At 43.0% G+C, this 19,145-nt stretch overlaps 1 protein-coding gene across 3 annotated transcripts; it reads left to right on the top strand.

Annotated features, from left to right (window-relative positions):
* The first annotated feature begins 2,053 nt into the window (after positions 1 to 2,053).
* On the top strand, positions 2,054 to 18,566 carry LOC125741921 (thrombospondin-type laminin G domain and EAR repeat-containing protein-like). Of its 3 annotated transcripts, none has more exons than XM_049013565.1 (12): positions 2,054 to 2,615; positions 7,071 to 7,291; positions 7,427 to 7,650; positions 7,946 to 8,036; positions 8,130 to 8,286; positions 9,297 to 9,428; positions 9,811 to 10,043; positions 12,482 to 12,671; positions 14,973 to 15,205; positions 16,817 to 16,995; positions 17,073 to 17,174; positions 17,377 to 18,566. In XM_049013565.1, exons 1-12 carry the CDS (start codon positions 2,534 to 2,536, stop codon positions 17,528 to 17,530), a joined length of 1,998 nt encoding a protein of 665 aa, XP_048869522.1. In that variant the 5' UTR covers positions 2,054 to 2,533; the 3' UTR covers positions 17,531 to 18,566. The 3 variants fall into 3 exon arrangements, 2 of the variants coding, with proteins under 2 accessions (XP_048869522.1, XP_048869448.1); XM_049013491.1 differs by having other exon boundaries at positions 7,424 to 7,650; XR_007397982.1 differs by lacking the exon at positions 17,377 to 18,566 and having other exon boundaries at positions 7,424 to 7,650; positions 14,973 to 15,176.
* The last annotated feature ends 579 nt before the right edge of the window (positions 18,567 to 19,145 follow it).

Genomic DNA, 19,145 nt, shown 5'->3' with positions numbered 1-19,145 from the left:
ATTGACCATATTTAACTCTGGGAACTTTCCAGCAAAGGGGTTTTTCTGGTACCTTCCTCTCACGCCCTTGCTGGCTACTTATGTTTCATCTGCACTCTCATGATGAATTTTGCTCGTGGAAGACAATCGTCTGTAGGCACACCCTTTACTGTGGAAGAGACAGCGTCCCTGACAGTGTTTCACACTCTTACCCATTTTCATTAAATTTACTTTGCATGGTGTCTAGGACTGAAATGTCACTCAATATGCCGCTAGACAAGCACTCTAAAGTCATTGACGCACAGTCATTGTGAATCCCAGCCAGCCCTGCATTGTACAGACTGCAGTGTGAAGATCAGTCACAGAGAAGAATAGTAGAACTTCTGTACCAGGTAGATCTACGGTCCGCGTCACTTTGATACAGAGCCACACCCGGCGGAAACGTTCTTTCATGTCGTTCTGTGTAAACGTCCCCCATGCCAGGCTCGTCTGCCGGCACAAAGAGACTCGGGTCTTACATGTGCTCAGACAACAGCGGAAGGAGCCATCGTTTTAAAGGAAAAAGGGCAGGTGTACATAAACCCCCCTTTCAAGGGATCGTGTGGTGGGTTCTGTGGGGTAGAGAGGCAGGAAGGGGGAATATTCATTCATGATATGCCTGATTTAAGTCCTTCTTAAATCCAATACACTGAGTCTGTAGCGATGATTAGTAAAAATATCATGGCTAGATATTGACAGGGCACCTGCCTGTTGGAGGTGGACTGTCAAAAACTCCATTGCTGGCAACCCTTCACATGCAGGACATTTGGACATGTCTCTGGAAACAAATGTTCAGCCCGACAGTTGACTTAATAAACTGCTGTGTAGTCCTTTAAGAGTTAAGAACTCTGTGGCACCTTTCTAGGTTTTGGTGAAGCCGGTGAGTTTGCTGGCCATGCACCTCCGTTTGCGCCACGAAGGCCAGGATACAGGGTTTCACACATAATTACGTTGTTGTCTGTTAAACACCTAGCTATGTGCCAACAGGGCTTTGAAGTCGGGAGGTTTTAAACACACCCAGGTAAAGAGGACTACATAGTGCACACCAGGGCTTTGTGTGTCGCGTTTCCCTTGGCCGGCTTTCAACTATCATACCTGCATGTTAGACGTATACCATGTTGTATAATGCACATTGTATAATTCACAGGGGTTGAGAGGGCAAACCATTTTAAAGATCACATGACACGAAACTATAATACTCAATGATGAGGATATTAGTTGGGTTAAGTACTGTTTGTATGCTTCAGTATCGTTTTCAAGTACACTTTCGGCTCTTCGCCAGTTTTTATCATCTAATTGCAGCTATTTAAAACAAAAAAGTACATGCAGCATTTTAATTAAGTGGATAATTAAAAGTGCATATTTGAAATGAATAAAACAGCTGGGAAAAAACATATATAAAATATAAATAAATAACATTATATTAATATAATTATACATGAATATAAGTATTAAATGTATTGTCACATTAAATTTATGACACATTGTGCCACCTGCATTTCAATATGTACTTCTGGTTGTTGTCACTGCAGTTCCACATATAACCATTCAATGGTGCTGACGGCTGCTCTTACATAAGGAGATGCTCTCTTCCCAGTGGTCACTGTGTCGCTCAGTCTGCAGAGGCAGAGCTCGCCTGTTCAGCAGGCCGAGGCAGTGGGCAGAGGCAGCGGGTAGGGGAGGCCGGCAGAGGCAGTGGGTAGATGAGGTGGGCAGAGGCAGCGGGGAGAGGAGGTGGGTTTCTCATAGGCTGCCTCCGTTACCGGAGCAGAGCAGCTCCTGACGTCCACACAGTTCACAGTGAGGACAGCATCTCTGGCAGATGGGGAATTCCTCCTCACTCCTCTCAAATGAGACATAAAAAACCTGACTACGAAGTGCACTTCCTCTGCTTCCCACTCAATTCCACCTCACCCCCCTCCCCTCCTTCCCTCCCTCATTCTCCCAGCAGCAACCCCTCCCCTCCACAGCTGACTTATTCTCATTTAAATGTCTGTCAGGCGCTCCTGCTCTGCCTCAGATAACTGTACGTTACTCTGCCTCGCACAGCTGGAGAGGCAGGAGGAGCGATCAGCTGGCGTTAGGACACGTAACGTTCCGTGGGAAACTAACATGAACACTGTACACCTAGAAATGAGAGGATGAGCAAGAATCTTACAATATCAGAGCCATGTAAACTGATCAGTTACCAGTTGGTTAGTGTTAGATTCAGCAGGCGTATTTAAAAGAAGTGACCAAACAGGAAATACCAGCGGGACAAAGTGATACAGCGGTAGAGCAGGGCTTTAGATCTCCTTGTGCATCGCACCCTTTCATTGGCACGCAGCATTCCAGCTCAGTCCCCCTGTGGATGTATGTGATGCTTCGGAGCTGCCACTGAGACAGACCCCAGGAGCGGAGGGCCCCCAAAACGCAAAGGCATGACATTCAGGAGCCGGCTGGAGATGCGGAACTGTGGATCAGCTGCGGATCAGCCGCACTTCCAGTGAATGGAGCTGCGTGTCAGGGAGCCCCGATGTCCACCGTGCTGTTCATCTTCCTGCTCTTCCTCTTTGGGCCCCGCAGGAGCTATGCCGGGTCCTGGAGGCCGTGCACAGGTAAGAGCTTCAGATATTACCTGCATCTCTGTTTGCCTCCAGGACTGCCAGATTGGGTTAGACACATGGACGCGTCAACAAGAACAGAACCGATTTCCTGTTTGTGTTTCCCACATACTTCAGATTCTGTGTTTGTGTTTCTGATACATTGTCATCAAAAGTCAAAAGTATGTACTACAGTTGCTATCACATTTTGATAGATGTTCATTCTTACTGTCCTGGCACACCTCAGCTAACATCTCATGTCGTATGTTGCAGACCAAGTGTTGTTTTATCCATAGACAGAAAATCAAAACCACTGGTCTAATCACACAAAGGAGTGTATATTGGAATATACAAGTCCCCTAAATTATAACCATAATCTTTTCACTACTCAGACGTGTTACATTTCTCTAGTCGTAAAAGCAGTGAGTTTTATAAACCTCTGAAATTCCATCAGAAATATCGTTTGGATCTAAGAAACTGATCTCTGCAGAGTCTTGGAAATGATCCAATTTACTTCTAATCCAAGCCTCTCATTTAAGGATGGTAAGAGAAGACTGGAGTATAAGTAAATTGAACCATTTCCAAGACTAATCAAGATCAATAACCTTGATTTCAGACTCTGTGTATGTGTGTGTGTGTGTGTGTGTGTGTGTGTGTGTAATCTAAAGACAAGGTGATTTCCTACATCACTCATTGACATCAGATTTGAAAATCTTTTTAATGTTTCTTCCAAAAACAAACACAAATAAGAACCATTAAAAAATATATGAAATTATCATTGCTCTGGTTGTTGTTATTGATATATTGCATGGAGGAGGTAAGATTTAAGTCACAGTCCATCTTCATCAGTTCATTTGTATGTTTATACTTATAAGATCGTATGCTTAATCTTGAGAGGAATTATTTGAATTTCACTTGAAGTCAGAGTTCAAAGTTAGAGAAAACCACTGTCTTGGTTCTTTGGGAGATTACATGGGATCTAACTGAGAAAAACAAGTTACAACCTGAGCTTCAATGCTGGCTTGTAAACTGTAGGAAAGAAACCATCTTCGAGTTTGTAATAATTACAGGCGCTTCTCAAAGCCTCTGTGAAATGAAACACAGTGTCCTCGCTTTAACCTTGAGGAGTTCATGCTTACTGAATCAGGGTCTCACAAATGCTTTCTGAAACCAATTTGTCTTTCTTCTGTGTTTCCTTTTTTCTGCCCTCATAACTTATCTGACTAGCAATAGTGATAAGAGGCTGTGAATTTGCAGTGAGATTTTCCTGGGTAGGCTTTTCTGCGCAGTGTTCTGGTCCCACCTCTGCTTAATCCGTCATCCTGCAGTCAGCTGTCACACATGAGAGACGGTCAACAGGCCATACAGCCGGTGGTTCCTTAGAGCCTGGGGATAGATACTTCCACGTGGGTGATACCTGCTTCAGTGCCAGTGAAGTTAACCTGGTTAAAGCAGCTTCAGTTATCTGAGGATAGCTCTGATATTCTTCAAGCAAAAAGGGACACCGGGAGCTTACTTTGGCCTGGGGGGCACAGGCCAGCAGGCCCTCAGCAAGCTGCCTTGCTCAGTTCATGTCACCTGTCAGCAAACAGGTACTTGAAAGTTTCCCCAGGATCAGAAATCCCAGCATGCAACAAGAACCTCTGTTAGATCTCCAGCATAACTGCTAGACATTTACAAAGACATACAGGACACACACATTTTTTTTATGTGCCAAGTAACAGAAAGGCTTGTCGCTTCCATGGGTTTAGTTGAATTGTTGAGTTGCTTCGAAAATATCTATCCTTTGGTACAGCACTCTCTCACTGAGAACAGCAAATGTCTCAAGTATCACAGAAATCTCACTGTTTGAAGGTAAGGACAAACACCCTGCTTGTAGAGTTTAATTCATGGTTTAATTTCTTATTTGCTACCATAAGAAATTTATGAGAATTTAAGGGGCTTAAAAGACCCCTGTTTCAGTCACATTGAGCTACACTGATTTATTCAAGGCAGAACTCAATTTAGACAGAGATTTCTCTTCTGGCAGTGGATAGACACCTAGGAAGTCCAGCGCTGGGGCCCTGAGAGGTGTGCTGTCCCTCACTGGCTGACTGACATCCACATCCTGGGTCTGCCCCAAATCCTCGTTTTTTTCCCTGCCCCATTCTCCACCACATTTTTAGGGTGTAAATCCCCCCCTTCCCCCTAGAGGGCCATTATTCAACTACTTCTTGCCAGTAGGAATACCCTGTACCCTGTGGTTTATGGATAAAATTTTCCCCAGGAGTCGAAAATAAATGAATATAAAGTGGTAATACGGTATTCCCCAAGGTTTTCCCTACTGATCTTGTTTTGGCTGGTTTAAAAAAAATATTTGGTAACACGGTTTCACTTTACAATAAGGCTACCTATATAAAGAGTTTATGAATGGTTTATAATCTGGTTATTAATTAGGTTGTAACACTTTGTAAATTATTAACAGACAATTTTAAACAAGTTATAACAGTTTTCTTTTTATTAACAAGTTACTACCAGTGGGAAAGGAGAAGCCTTATTGTAAAGTTGTACCAGTAACACTTTACTTGATGGTGCATAAATACTTAGTAATAACTCAGTTACTACTGAAGTACAAATTATGAACAAATATACTTCACACTTGAGATTAGATACGGTACAATTCATTAATGATGAACAAACATGAGATCAGTATTTCACTTGTGTTATTCATCACTTGTTCCTTCAGTAGTTCACAAAGGTTTACAGAATTAACAGATATAGTAGAAAATATAGTAACTGTTTCAGATAAAACACGCATCATAATTCATTAAAGATGAATTAACATCAGATCTGTATGTAACTAAGACTTAGTTTATGGTTAATTAATACAAAAGTAATTGTACAATACTATATTATTTGTGCCCTGTCAAGTAAAGTGTTACCATATATTTTACAATTCATTCCATGCTCTCCTTCAGGGAAAAAGACATTGTGATTTTGGCCTGAACAAACTGTAATACATTTTGAAAGTGGTTTTCCAAACTATAACAATATGGATATGCGGTTCAACAAGAATATCACGTTTTTCACAATAAGTCCATTTGCAATGTTGACCTTTCATATCTGGCTTTGAAATGTGATCCATTAAGTGTTTCCCCCCCATGACTACCCTCAGTGACACGCTGCCGTAAAACAAAACAAAAAGTCCACTTTTAAAGCCGAGACACTTGAGTGGGTCTTTGCGGTTCCTCGGTAATGTGCAGTGGGTGTTTCTGAAACTGTTACACAAGCTCTGCTTTGAACATGCCCTCTCGCTGTATGACAGAAACACCACTTGAAGCATCACAGCACCAAACAAAACTCAAAACAATTGTGGTCATGTTGACTGAGAAATGTATGTTTGTGTGACTGTGAGTTACATGAAGGCTACATTCCCACAAAATGACAGTAAGTTGTGACATTTACAGTGATGACATGTAAATGATGTACTACATAATAAGTACTGGTAGTAGTGAGGAGAAATAGATGGGATTATTGCTTAACTTAGATTCCATTCAATTAAATCAAAAACAGCACCAGGCCCATAGCCAGAAATAAATTTCCTATCCTGTTCCTCCTCAAACAACAATTATTTTCTTATCTGTTTCTGCCTGCTGACACTGTCATGAATTTCAGTATGTACCGTTATTTACCATATTTAACATGTATTAAAAGCTGAAGGTTAATTAATACTATAGGATTTACTTAAAATAAATCAGGCTAACCTTGATTCAGCTTGACTGTAACTGGGTAACACGCTACTTTAAATGGACTGATGGGTAAATGGATAGATAGATGGATGAATGGATGAATAGAAATATACCCTGAAGCATTGAAATGTGCCTTCCTGTGAGTCCTATCAAATGAATCAGACGGAGATGTATGGCTCTGCTGATGTGCCACGTCTGTGGAAAGTGATTATCTCCTCAGATCCTCTTTGTTCCTTCCACTTTGCGTAGTAGCACATTTACATTCTCAGATTAGATAAAGTATTCCCATCAGGATAATTATTAGCAGTTGACTAAAATAGACACAGCATATAGACTCTTACCTTCCTCTCTTGAAAAGTTTAATAGTGCGTCAGTCTTCTATGTCAGATCTTTGTTAAATTGACTCGTACCAAATCAGCCATCTGCCATCCTCACACATTTGTCTTTTATACATATTTCAGGCCCTGAAATAACAAAAGCCTTTGGTTAGTTTCTATAAATAAAGAAACTGTTTGATCTGTTTGAACTGTTTGATCTTCCACTGTAGCACTAATGATTATGACATCAGTTGACACCATAAACACGTTACTGAGTTGGTTGATTTGTGCAAGATGCTGCTCTGAGACTATACAGTGTGTATCACAAAGCAATGCTAACCCTGGATATTAATAAGGTTTGGTTGTGGTTATCTAAGACTACCACAATGAATCTGCAAGAGACGGACTTTCCTTGGATGTTGCAGATCTGGTTCCACTTGACCTTCTGAGCAGAGCACTTCCAGGCCATGGCCAAGCTCTCCCTGGAGTGCACATGGTTCAACACAAGGGGGCTCGAGGCCTCCAGCTGTCTGGGCCAAATGGAGACATCAGCTTCCCTGCCTCACCACTCTTTGTCAACTGTGACTTCTTTCCAGAGGAGTTTTCTATCGTGGTCACACTCAAGGTGTCACACTTGGCTAACAAGGTAAGATAGGGGGGAGGCATCATCTTCTGTTTTTGACCAATTCAAGTGTAATAAACAAAATGAGTCTATTTCACCGCACCTCTGGTGGTATTCTACATTCAGCACTGCTACTATATTCATCCTTGCTTCCAGAAGAACGAGTATATCTTTACTCTGGTGGAGGAGAACTCAGCTCAGCTGCTTTTGGGCCTACGGTTTTCTCAGGAGAAGCTCCATCTGCTTTTCCTGGGTCCCAGGGGCAAGGAGTATGTTACCCTCAGGGCCGTGAAGCTGGTGGACAACCGCTGGCACACGCTAGTGCTGGCCGTGGCAGGGCATCACTTCACCCTGAGCCTGGACTGCGGCATGCCACTGGAGATGTGAGTTCCAGCAGGGGGGACGTTCTGAGAGGCTCAAGCCCCGTCGAATAGGACCAGCTACTTCCATCCGCAGGTCACCTACATTTGCTAGTCCCAAACTAGGTTTTAGGTTCCAGATTAGATCAATGCAGGTGCTGGTAATCTTTTCTATGTCTCATCATCGTCATTGAATTTGAAACAGTTTTTACAGTTTGAAACAGATATTATTCCATGGAAATGTTGTATTGGTAATATACCATGCCAAAGAAAACAAAAAGTGATTTACATAAGATGGTGATGCTTTTCTCAAATGCAGTATCCATGAAAGGCCATTTCCTGTAGCTCTCAACACTAAAGGATCCAGGTTTTACATTGGCAGTCGAAGGCGATGGAAAGGCTTCTTCTCAGTAAGACATTTGCGTGTGCGTTCTAGTAGGTGTTTCAACTAGAGTTCAGTTGGTCGTCTCTGACCAGGCCAATTATGATGTTCTGTTCCATAGGGGTTGCTACGACAGCTGGTCCTGTTGCCTGGATCTGATGCTACCTCACGGGTCTGTCCCTCATTAGAGCCCAGTCTTGCTGTCCTTTCCATCCCCGGAGTCTTATTGGATCTACCCATCAACCCCCTTGGAAATGAAGTTTTGCCGTACCCATATGGTAAGACAATGGCATCAGCAACCAGACATGATTTTAATCATCTGTAGGTCATTGGATGTTGTACTGGAGGTGTAAACTGTAAGGTGTGGTGGTATGAGAAAGACTGAAATTCTACACTAACTCAATGACAGTGATTAATGGCTTTGTTTTCCTTGTTGCTACCTTACACCGGAGAATAACTGGTTGTGGAAATCAGGATGTTTTGCACACTGTGAGCATGTGCTGAGAGATATGGTGCCTCATTTAAGATGTGTCCTTCTTTTCATCTTATCTTTGAACTAGACTTGTTGCACACAGAGCCAGGTCAGATGTTAACAGGAATTACACATTGTTGTTTTTTCCAGGCTTACAATCACACTCGATGGTTAATCTTGCGCAGTTCCTAAATATCTGTTGAGTAAAACTCACAATAGCACAGTATGGCAGGATTGAAATCTCGTCTTGAGACCAGTTTTTGTCAGGCTTTCCTTCACATGGTCTCTTTATTCTGGGGTTTACTTAACATCAGCATATATAAAACAACTTAGTTTAGCCTCTGTGTTTTGAAAAAAATTGAAGTAAAACACAATGGTAATTGTGTGAGAGGTTGGGTCACTCGTGCCTGCTGGTTTACATTGGAGAAGCACTCCCAGTCATAAACCCCCTGTGGTTTGGCAGGCTCTGCAGATCTGACAAGGCTTTGCCTTTCGATTGTTGTAAGTGAGCCCTCAATTGGGCCTCTTACAGTATAAGACAGCTACTAGCCTTCAAGATAAAATATCAATTATTAACATCTCCACCAAGAATAGCTGAGGAGCCGAGATAATTAACAACCTCTTCAAAAATGTCTCTTCACATCTAGGAAGGACAACGTCCTTCACGGATTTATTTGTATTTATTTCAGAACATCTGTAGTATTTGTAGGTCAGCAGCTACTTAACATTTTTTAATTAAAACATGCTTGTTACAGATTGTGAGCATTGCCTTGTTGCCCCCCCCCAACCCTAACCCTAACCCTAATCCCCCCGTAGAGGCTGAGGTGCGGGTGACAATGGGCACTGAGCCAGCCTGTTCCAAGCAGGAGCAGGGCCAACTGTGGTTCGACATGCTAAGGAAGGCGCTTCTGTTGTGTGACGGCCAGGCCTGGACCTCCCTGATCGGGGGTGAGCATCTCCAGATCTGCTCCTTCACCCTCCGGCATAACCATGCGCTTAGCATTTTAAAAGCAGAGCTAATATCAGATCTGCGCTTGAAACATTGAGATTATTAGTTTCAGATTTAACGCGTAGCGAGAATCCTTTATTACAGCATGACAAACGATTGTCCATGTTAAGCGCCAATGTCAATGTGCTACACAATTAACTATTAGAAGGCAATCAGCATGCTTAGTAGTTAAAGAAGGAGCACGCCTGGCTAAATGATCATGCTTCTGTCAAATAGAAATTGAGCAAATTGAAACAAGTTGAATAATTTGGCAGTTGGGTTATGGGGAACCACATAAGAACTGCATGTTCCTTACTGGCAGCACAACTTTTTTATATGTAGAAAAACAGAGGCTGGACTATGTGGAGGATCACCAAGACCTGCACACCAACTCGGAGACTTTCGATGTGGAGGTGTTCCAGATCCCGTCCGTAGGGCTTTTCGCAGCAATGGCCAATCGGGAAGCCAAGCATGGTTCCGGGATATACAAGTGGGATGGTGGGAGATTTGAGCCCTACCAGAACATCAGCACCAACGAAGCTTTGGCCTGGAAATACTTTACTGTTGACAAGAAGGTGAGGAATAGTAAATCAAGGATAGCAGGATTAATGCTTGTGGGGGGGGGGGGTGAGGTTATATCTGTAATTATGGTGAATTTTACTGCATCTCTTTTAACTGTCAAGTCAAACTGGTTCATGTTCCATTGCATGAATTAGAAGGCAGAGTTGCTGTTCCTCTGGCAGTGTTTCTTAATCTAGTCCTCGGGGATGCCGAGATAGTCCATGTTTTGGATGGAGCAAAAATGTGGATTGTCTGGCAGGGAGATGGGCAGGAGCATAAACGTGGACTGTCTGGGGGTCCCCAGTAACTGGGCTAAGAAACACTGCTCTACAGTAACATCTTTAGAGATCTGTTTTGGTGGTGACAAGGAAAGTAATCTTGTGATTAGCTTTGTCATTGTTGTTTACCAGTGCAGTGTAGTGTTGTCCAAGGCGATGACAACAACTCACCAGCATCCACTGCTGCAGCTGCTGTGTGCAGTGACAGCTCGGCCTTTGATGTGGCGTGCTGGGGTGGGGTGCTGGCATCTGATACCTCGCATTGAAGATGCCGTAAATCATATGCTGAAATGAATTTGTCTTTATTTTTCATTTATGATTTATGAACCATGTGTCATGTCTTTGCTTTGTTGTGCAGCTAATTAAAATTACAGAATAGAAGCATGAATGGGAGAATGCTCAGGTCCTTTTAAAAGTGTGCAGTGGTATAATTATATTAGCACTTCTCCATTTACTACATCTGCTTAATTTACTGTAAGAAAAAGTGGTACCCTAGTCTTATAACAGGGGAGAAAATTGATACTTCAGCTGTTTCAGCAATTAAAGGCTGTCCACATGCTAACCACTGTCCATCATATTAGACATAACATTATCATGAGGTAAGACTGAAGTTAACCTGTACTTCATCTAATAGAAACATTACAGTGAATCCCATATAGAGTATCTGCAAAATACTCTGCAAAGTAATTAAAAGAAGATTTATTGTCATTCTGCAAAACGCAAAGTAATGAGAATGAAATTGCAGTTTCTCTGGATGCCTGATAGAAGATGAAGGTAGAGGGTTCAACCACAAATAATCAGAAAAATAAATAAAAAGGAAAACACAATGTACAAATGTATAAAGTGAACAAAACAAACAGTTAAATGTACATTCAAAGGCACTGGAGAGAGTTTGATATTGGGGGGACACAGCTTAATAATTTAAGTGTAATGGTCTACGTTTTGGGAGGGGGGGTGGTGTTTAATTTTACGCTGTACTACACTCCCACCCGTGTTACACTATACTACACTCCTACCTTTTTACATTGAACTACTTTCTCACCCCTATCACACTGTACTACACTCAAACCCGTGTCACACTGTACTACACTCCCACCCGTGTTACACTGTACTACACTCCCACCCGAGTTACACTGTACTACACTCTTACCTTTTTACATTGAACCACTTTCTCACCCCTATCAGACTGTACTACACTCAAACCCATGTCACACTGTACTACACTCCCACCCATGTTACACTATACTACACTCTTACCTTTTTACATTGAACTACTTTCTCACCCCTATCACACTGTACTACACTCAAACCCATGTCACACTGTACTACACTCCCACCCGAGTTACACTGTACTACACTCTTACCTTTTTACATTGAACCACTTTCTCACCCCTATCAGACTGTACTACACTCAAACCCGTGTCACACTGTACTACACTCCCACCCATGTCACACTGTACTACACTCAAACCTGTGTCACACTGTACTACACCCAAACCCGTGTCACACTGTACTACACTCAAACCCGTGTCACACTGTACTACACTCTAACCCGTGTCACACTGTACTACACTCAAACCCATGTTACACTATACTACACTCCCACCTATGATACATTGAACTACACTCTTACCCTTGTCACACTGTACTACACTCCCACCCATGTCACACTGTACTACACTCAAACCTGTGTCACACTGTACTACACCCAAACCCGTGTCACACTGTACTACACTCAAACCCGTGTCACACTGTACTACACCCAAACCCGTGTCACACTGTACTACACTCCCTTCCATCCCCCTGGTTCCTACTCCCCAGTCGTACACAATACAGTATCCAAGAGTATCGGGGCAACAGCAAGCAGGCAAATAGTGCGATAGGGAGTACATTAATTATTAATGAGTATTGTATGTGTGCAAAATTGCAATATTATATACACAAGTACTGAAAGTAGAAATAGTACAGTGAGGTCTTATGTTATATGGCACAGAACTGTTCAAGAAGAGCCCGAGTTCAACAGCCTGACAGCACAAGGATACCTGGCCTGGATGCTACGTGATCTTTTTCCTGAGGGAAGAGGATGTCTGTCACATTCCATGAGAAACACACATTTTAAGGTAGTTAAGTTAACCTAACTTGGTCACCATCGTTCCCCCTCTGTCTTGTCCTAGATGTTCCTGGCAGTGGCTGATTCCAGGGGACACAGTGAGGGGGGGCAAGAGCTGTCTGCAATCTACAAGTGGAGCCCTCGCAAGCTGAGGTTCCTGCACTACCAGACACTGGAAACCCACTGTGCCCGTGACTGGGAGGCCTTCCAGATCCAAGGCGAGGCCTTCCTGGCTGTGGCCAATCACAGAGCAGGTGCAGGAACACGTGTATCCAGATGGCACTTCCATTTAGGGCTAGCTACAGGGCCTGATATTCCTTGAATTGCAGGACAGTCAGATGCACTTCTTTTTGCTGCAAATAAATAATGTCAGTGTAAACCTAGTCAGGTTTTCAGCCAGAGTTCACATAACCACGACCTGGCCTGGTCCCTGCACAATGGCCCCTTAGTGCAGCACTGGGGAGCCAGTTCTAAAGAGGGCCAGTGTGGGTGCAAGTTTCTGGGATGACCTCTGCATCAGCTAATAACAGTGTGTCCGAGGCACTGCACTTCTTCATTATTGGCTAATTGAGAAGTCATCCAAAAAATCCGCACCTATACCAGCCCTCCATGGATCAGGTTTCCCACCCTTGCCTTAGTGTGAAGGCACAACAAAGTCTGTACCACCTTAGTATCTCATGGACTTCAAGGTGTCGCTCCCAAAGAACTTCTACATTACAATGTCAAAAAAAGCACCAATTTGTACCTTTGCCTATCACTTGGGCTGTACACTTAAGGGCTGGCCAGTTGTACCCTGTAGCTATTGGTAATTGTACCTTTCAAGGTACAGAAATGGACTCTGAGAAAAATCCCCAAGGTATAAACAACATTAATGTACCTCCAGGAGGCGGCATGGTGGTGCAGTGGTTAGCACTGTTGCCTCACACCTCTGGGACCCGGGTTCGAGTCTCCGCCTGGGTTACATGTGTGTGGACTTTGCATGTTCTCCCCATGTCGTTGTGGGGTTTCCTCTGGGTACTCCGGTTTCCCCCCATAGTCCAAGAAACATGCTGAGGCTAATTGGAGTTGCTAAATTGCCCGTAGGAGTGTATGTGTGAGTGAATGGTGTGTGAATGTGCCCTGCGATGAGCTGGCCCCCCATCCTGGGTTGTTCCCTGCCTCGTACCCATTGCTTCTGGGATAGGCTGTGGACCCCCCACGACCCTGTAGGATAAGTGATTTGGAAAATGGATGGATGTACCCTCAAAAGTACAAAAATGCTCCTCATAGTCTATTTCTGTGTCTTGAAAGGTACATTAACCTTTGAGGGTACATCCCCAGTGACACGCAAACAAGTTGGTACTTTTTTTGTGACAGTGTGCCACTGTCAAAGGATCCTGACTGGGAGCATCATCACTTGGTTTGGGAGCAGAACACAGCAGGACCACAAGGCTCTGCAGAGCCAAACGCTCAGTCGGACATGCAACACCCAACTGCGTCACATGATGTAGGGCCAGGGTCATGAAGGTCATTAGTGAACCCAACCACCCCAGCAATGGCCTCCTCTCTGTGCTAAGGGTGGGGAAGCCCTCTGGCAGCCTGAGAGCCAGCACAGCAAGGCTGAGGAAAAGCTTCTGTCCCTAAGCAATTAGAGATCCTTAATGAGGACAGACTCTAAGACCTGCACAACCAACAGTCCAACCTACTCAACATCCACATATACAGTGTAAATGCTTATTAATTCATTCTTAGAGTCTCACACTATCTGCCACTTTACTGCCAGTTGCATGCTCCTGATGTTTATATTGTTTAATGTTTATTGTTTATTGTCTCTCATACTTACGTTTCACATTTCACAGTCTGGAGCTGAGCGATTGCATTCCCTGCACACAGTATAAATGTACATATGACAAATAAAACCTTTTTGAAAAGAAGGAAACTACAGCTTCAGTTACATGTTTAGCACCATCTACAATGAGAGTTTCAAAAGCCTGGCAGAGTTACGTATGAGAGACGTTCCGTAAAAAACATTTAAACGTCGTAATGTGTTTTTGAGATGTGCTGTTAATTTTAGTTTGTGATGATAGATTTGTATACAGGGCGGTTTCCTTTGATTTTCCACTCTGTTTATCTCTTTGCATCAATGCATGTGTCTTCCTTCTTTACCTGTGAAGCTGTGGCGCGTTGTGCAGGATCAAAGCTTAGCTAAACATAAAGGAGGACTTTTTATGAGATCTAATGAGTCCCAGCACCACTGTACATACACCTGCAACAGCTGGAACTCAGCCAATATGGGCCTGGTCTACCCAGGCAGAAGGCTGAGTAGAGAGAGTATCAGGCTGACGCACATAAACTAGTGTTTCCCAACCATGTCCTGGTGGACCCCCAGCTGGTCCATGGTTTTGCTCCCTCCCACCTCCCATCCAGACAGTCCACATTTTTGCTCCCAGCTGGGAGGGAGCATAAACGTGGAGTGTCTGGAGATTCCTGAGGACTGGGTTGAGAAACATTGATGTAGATATTTCAAGTAAGCATGTTGTTGATCATCTATTGCAATATTCCTTTTTACCTGGCAGGAGACAACAACCATAATATTGACAGCGTCATCTACAAGTGGAACCCTGGCACCAAGGCTTTTGAAGTCAATCAAACCATACAGACCTCCGGGGCCTATGACTGGGAGTTTTTCACTGTGGGACCATACTACTTCCTGGTGGTGGCTAATACGTTCAATGGGGTTACCACACATGTTGACTCCACCATCTACATCTGGTTGGGTGGTAGGTTTCAACGCTTCCAGGACATAAAAGTGAGTCTTACTGACAGCTGTTTGGTTACCATTTTTAACTTTAAACAACTGGCAAATCTATAAAACTGAAAAGTATAAAAGTGTCAGCTGTCCAACAATGCATAAAAAACCCCTAAATTCCACACAGTGAACTGTGCTGATACATTCATTTGTAGATTTAGAGTCTGAATGCTGAGATATTATGCAGCATGCACTTATAATTGCACCTGTTTTCCAGAGTGATTCAACAAGCTATAAAATGGTTGGAAGCTAAACAAAAGGCTAGCGGCGATATTTTGAAATAGAGTTATAGAATAATATAAAAAATAAGTACCCAAAACATCCATCCTGCCACAGAAATTGCCACAGGGTGAGGAAGACTAGACACCTCAGATCAATTTGACAAATGTCAGGTGTGACATCAGGTGTGCAGGATTTCCCTGCCTCCAAAATGGGGGAGGGAAATTTAATAAGCATACACTACAGTGCATGAGGTGGTGATGATCCTGAGCTGTCATGCCCAGACCTGACGAGGAGCTAAGAGCAGGGCGTTCAAGATGCAGAAGTTTTTAATTCAGTCATCGGTTTGACCTCTTTACTGGTGATAATCGCTCTTCAAAGTCTGGGTCTCTTTGCAATGTGCCTCCAGGGATATTTTGTGTGGTTTCAAATAATGAAGCACAGATACTCATTCTTACAACGATGACATCTAGCAGCTACTTAATTGCACAAAAATGCAGACTCTCATCAATTATCAACTGTCAATTGTAAAATGCATTTCAAACATTTACGTGTAGCAGTTATAAAGTGTCGCTATTGCGGATACCAGTGCACCACTGACGCCGTTCTGCAGAGGTGCACATTTAATGGGCGACAGGCCTGCTCAGGTGTCTTCCTGGATGGCTCTCACTTTAATCCACCCCGTGAAGGCCCCACTTAACGCCCATTGCAGGAAAGGGCAGGTGCTCAGAAGAGGAAAACCTTCCAGCACTTGGCTACCTTCCAAAGACAGATCAACCATGAGCTTGAATCAGGGAATCCAAAAATAGCAGGTTGAGTGAATATGAGTCGGCTGGTGGGATTGTGAAAACCATAATTAATAATCAAATGCAAGTTTCATTGCTTTTCCTGTGTACGTATCACTTTCCACTAGACAACCCAACCACCACAGCAGCCATAAAGCTGCTCCTGCTGGAAGGGGAATTCCATGACTATCTGTCAGTTTTTAAATTAAAAAGAGAAGTTCTCCGTCTTTTTCATATGCAGATTGGTGTGAGTCAAATGAATTGCCGACACATATACACTTAATTATTCTTATTCATTAAGAAGGAAGTCACTCTCGCATATTCCCTGTAATCTGGATTCTACCTCAAAATGTCTGATGGCTTGCAAAACATTTACACCTGTGAAACTGCTCCGGAAAGCAACAATATGGAAAACAGCAGAGCTAGTTTTTTTAGTGTTTGATGTAATGGAAATCCGGTCATTCTTCCCGGCGTTGACATTTACTGTATGAACCACAATGAGCTGCCTCTGGGCTCAGCCTCTCTCAGCCTGCCAATGGCAGGGAGACACATTCACACGGCCAACTCTAGTCTGCCTGTCTCTCTGCCTCGCTCTTTCTCTGCGCAGACCTTTGGGGCGACAGACTGGGAGGTGTTCCAGATCGGAAGCAGGGTCTTCTTGGCGGTAGCCAACAGTCAGAGGCTGTATGAGAGAGGCCCAGGCGTTTATACCATCAACTCCACTATCTATGAGCTTGACATGATGACAAAGACTTTCCTAAAGTTTCAAGACATCATCACCTACAGGTGAGAGAGTCGCAGGAACTTCAAGATTAGCATGTTGGGCAGGAAATTTCCCTCTGACTGCTTTTATTTCTTACCAGCGCGCTTGACTGGGAATTCTTTACACTGGGAGATGAGAAGTTTCTTGTGGTGGCCAATTCCTATGATGGAACATCTTACTCCTTGAACAGTGTAATATACAGGTAATTATGGAGGTTTGAAGGGAGTCGTGGTAACCGGTGTGCTGCTGGGCCAGCTTCTTCATAGATGATCTGCTGACCATAGAGAGCACAGGCATTGTCCTGTAGGTCAGTAATAGGTAATGAAGGTAAGGGGTGAGTAATCACTGGCTGATCCATCAGAATGCCTTAGTGCTCCTCTACCAGGACTTTTACTCCTCCTTAGATGGCAGGGCTACGAGGGCTTTGTCCCCATCCACCACCTCCCAACCATCGGGTGCAGAGACTGGGAGTACTTCACCTCCGCCGAGGGCATCTACCTCATCTACTCCAGCGCCCGGGAACCTCTCTCCAAGGTCTTCAAGCTGAAGACATACTGAACAGGATGCTGCTTGACCACCTCCTGCAGTCGCTGTGCTATACAGTGACATGGAATCCCTGAAGCTGAGCTCAGAAGGAGAGCCAGCGCGAGAGGGAACAGTGTGGAAACGGCCACGGCAGCACCAAAGCCACCAGACACCAGACAATGTCCGTTTGCGCCCATGACTGAAACAAATGGCAGCAATGCCTTACTGGCTAATCATGGGGTGGAAATAGCTATTCATGTAATAATAAAATAAGCTGAAAATGTCTCCTTTTCTGAAACTGAAAATGAATACTGTGGCTATTCTGAGTCTCTTCTTTTGTATCAGTGATAAAAAAATATTTTTAAACATTACTGACAAAAAAGATGAGTATCTTAGTATTAGTCAAGCTTTACATTTTTATAACTTATTGGTACTAATAGAAAATATACTGTCTATAATAATAATAATTTAATATTTGTATTTTTTAAAACATTGGAATAACCATCTGCACTGCTTAAGATGTCAATACTGGCAGCTATAAAATGAGGCATCTAGTGAGAATATTAGTTGGCAAGATAATAAAGGTCCAGTTTGTAAACCTGTCACAGTTAGTTATTCTATTAATGAAACTAAGTCATGCATCAGCACAAAATATGCTCCATATAGCAGAATAGATAGCATATGTACACATAGCTGTCAGTGGGAAAAGGTACTCCTATGCTCAGCTGAACTGCATTCAACAAGTCACTCACTAAAGAAATCGTGTGTAAAATAAACAATTGGGAAGGAGAATATAGGAGCGATTAGGGGCATTCTGGGAAGAGTAAACACTTACTCCTCCTTCTCAGTTATGTGATCTTTCATCGTAATTTATGTGGGTTTTATGTTTTCCTAAATATCTTGGGCCTTTTTGCTATCATTTGTTTGTAAGTTGAGGAATGCTGATACATCCTTGCAGTAAGTACTATTTTATTAATATTGTTTATGAAACCAGTTTGTAATATAATTTTTCTACATCAACTTCAGATTCACTTCTTGCTGCCTTTGTGAGAAAAACCCAATTAAATGAGATAAGCTACACACTCAGTTGTCTGACTCTTCATATTATCAAACATATTTTATTGTCAATTCACATTTTATGTACAAGACATACATGAGAACCGAAATGCCTTTTCTCGCTCACTGGTGTGCATACCCTCCAATTAGAACTGGAAGGTTTAATCTAGATTACAAAATTATAGACATTCAATACAAAAAGACAGATAACAGGACACTGGACAAACTGACAAGGCAAGGGAATTAGCTTAAGGTAATGTGATACTTATAGTGGGGGCGTGCAGGACTTATCCTAAGATACATGCTGGGGAATGGGTCCTACATATTCATAAGGTGAGCGCTGAATTGTTTACTGTTCCTCTGCCTCAGTATTGACTTGGTGCTCCCTGCTGGTCATCGAGATGAAGTGAATATTCCAGAGAAGGAGATAGGCAAGAGTGAACCTGGTGCGTTGATTGGAAGTCCAGGGAATTTCAACTAAAGAAACATTTCTTTGGTCACTGAGGTTTCGTGTTACGTACAAGAACTCAAATCAGTCATTTATATCAACCTATAACTGGCATAATCAGATTATTGTCATGAATTCTGTGAA

The sequence above is a fragment of the Brienomyrus brachyistius genome, chromosome 1 (assembly GCF_023856365.1).
Source record: "Brienomyrus brachyistius isolate T26 chromosome 1, BBRACH_0.4, whole genome shotgun sequence".
In the NCBI taxonomy this organism is placed as follows: Eukaryota; Metazoa; Chordata; class Actinopteri; order Osteoglossiformes; family Mormyridae; genus Brienomyrus; species Brienomyrus brachyistius.
The sequence above is the reverse complement of the archived record's forward strand: the minus strand, read 5'-3'. Positions and strand labels throughout refer to the sequence as shown.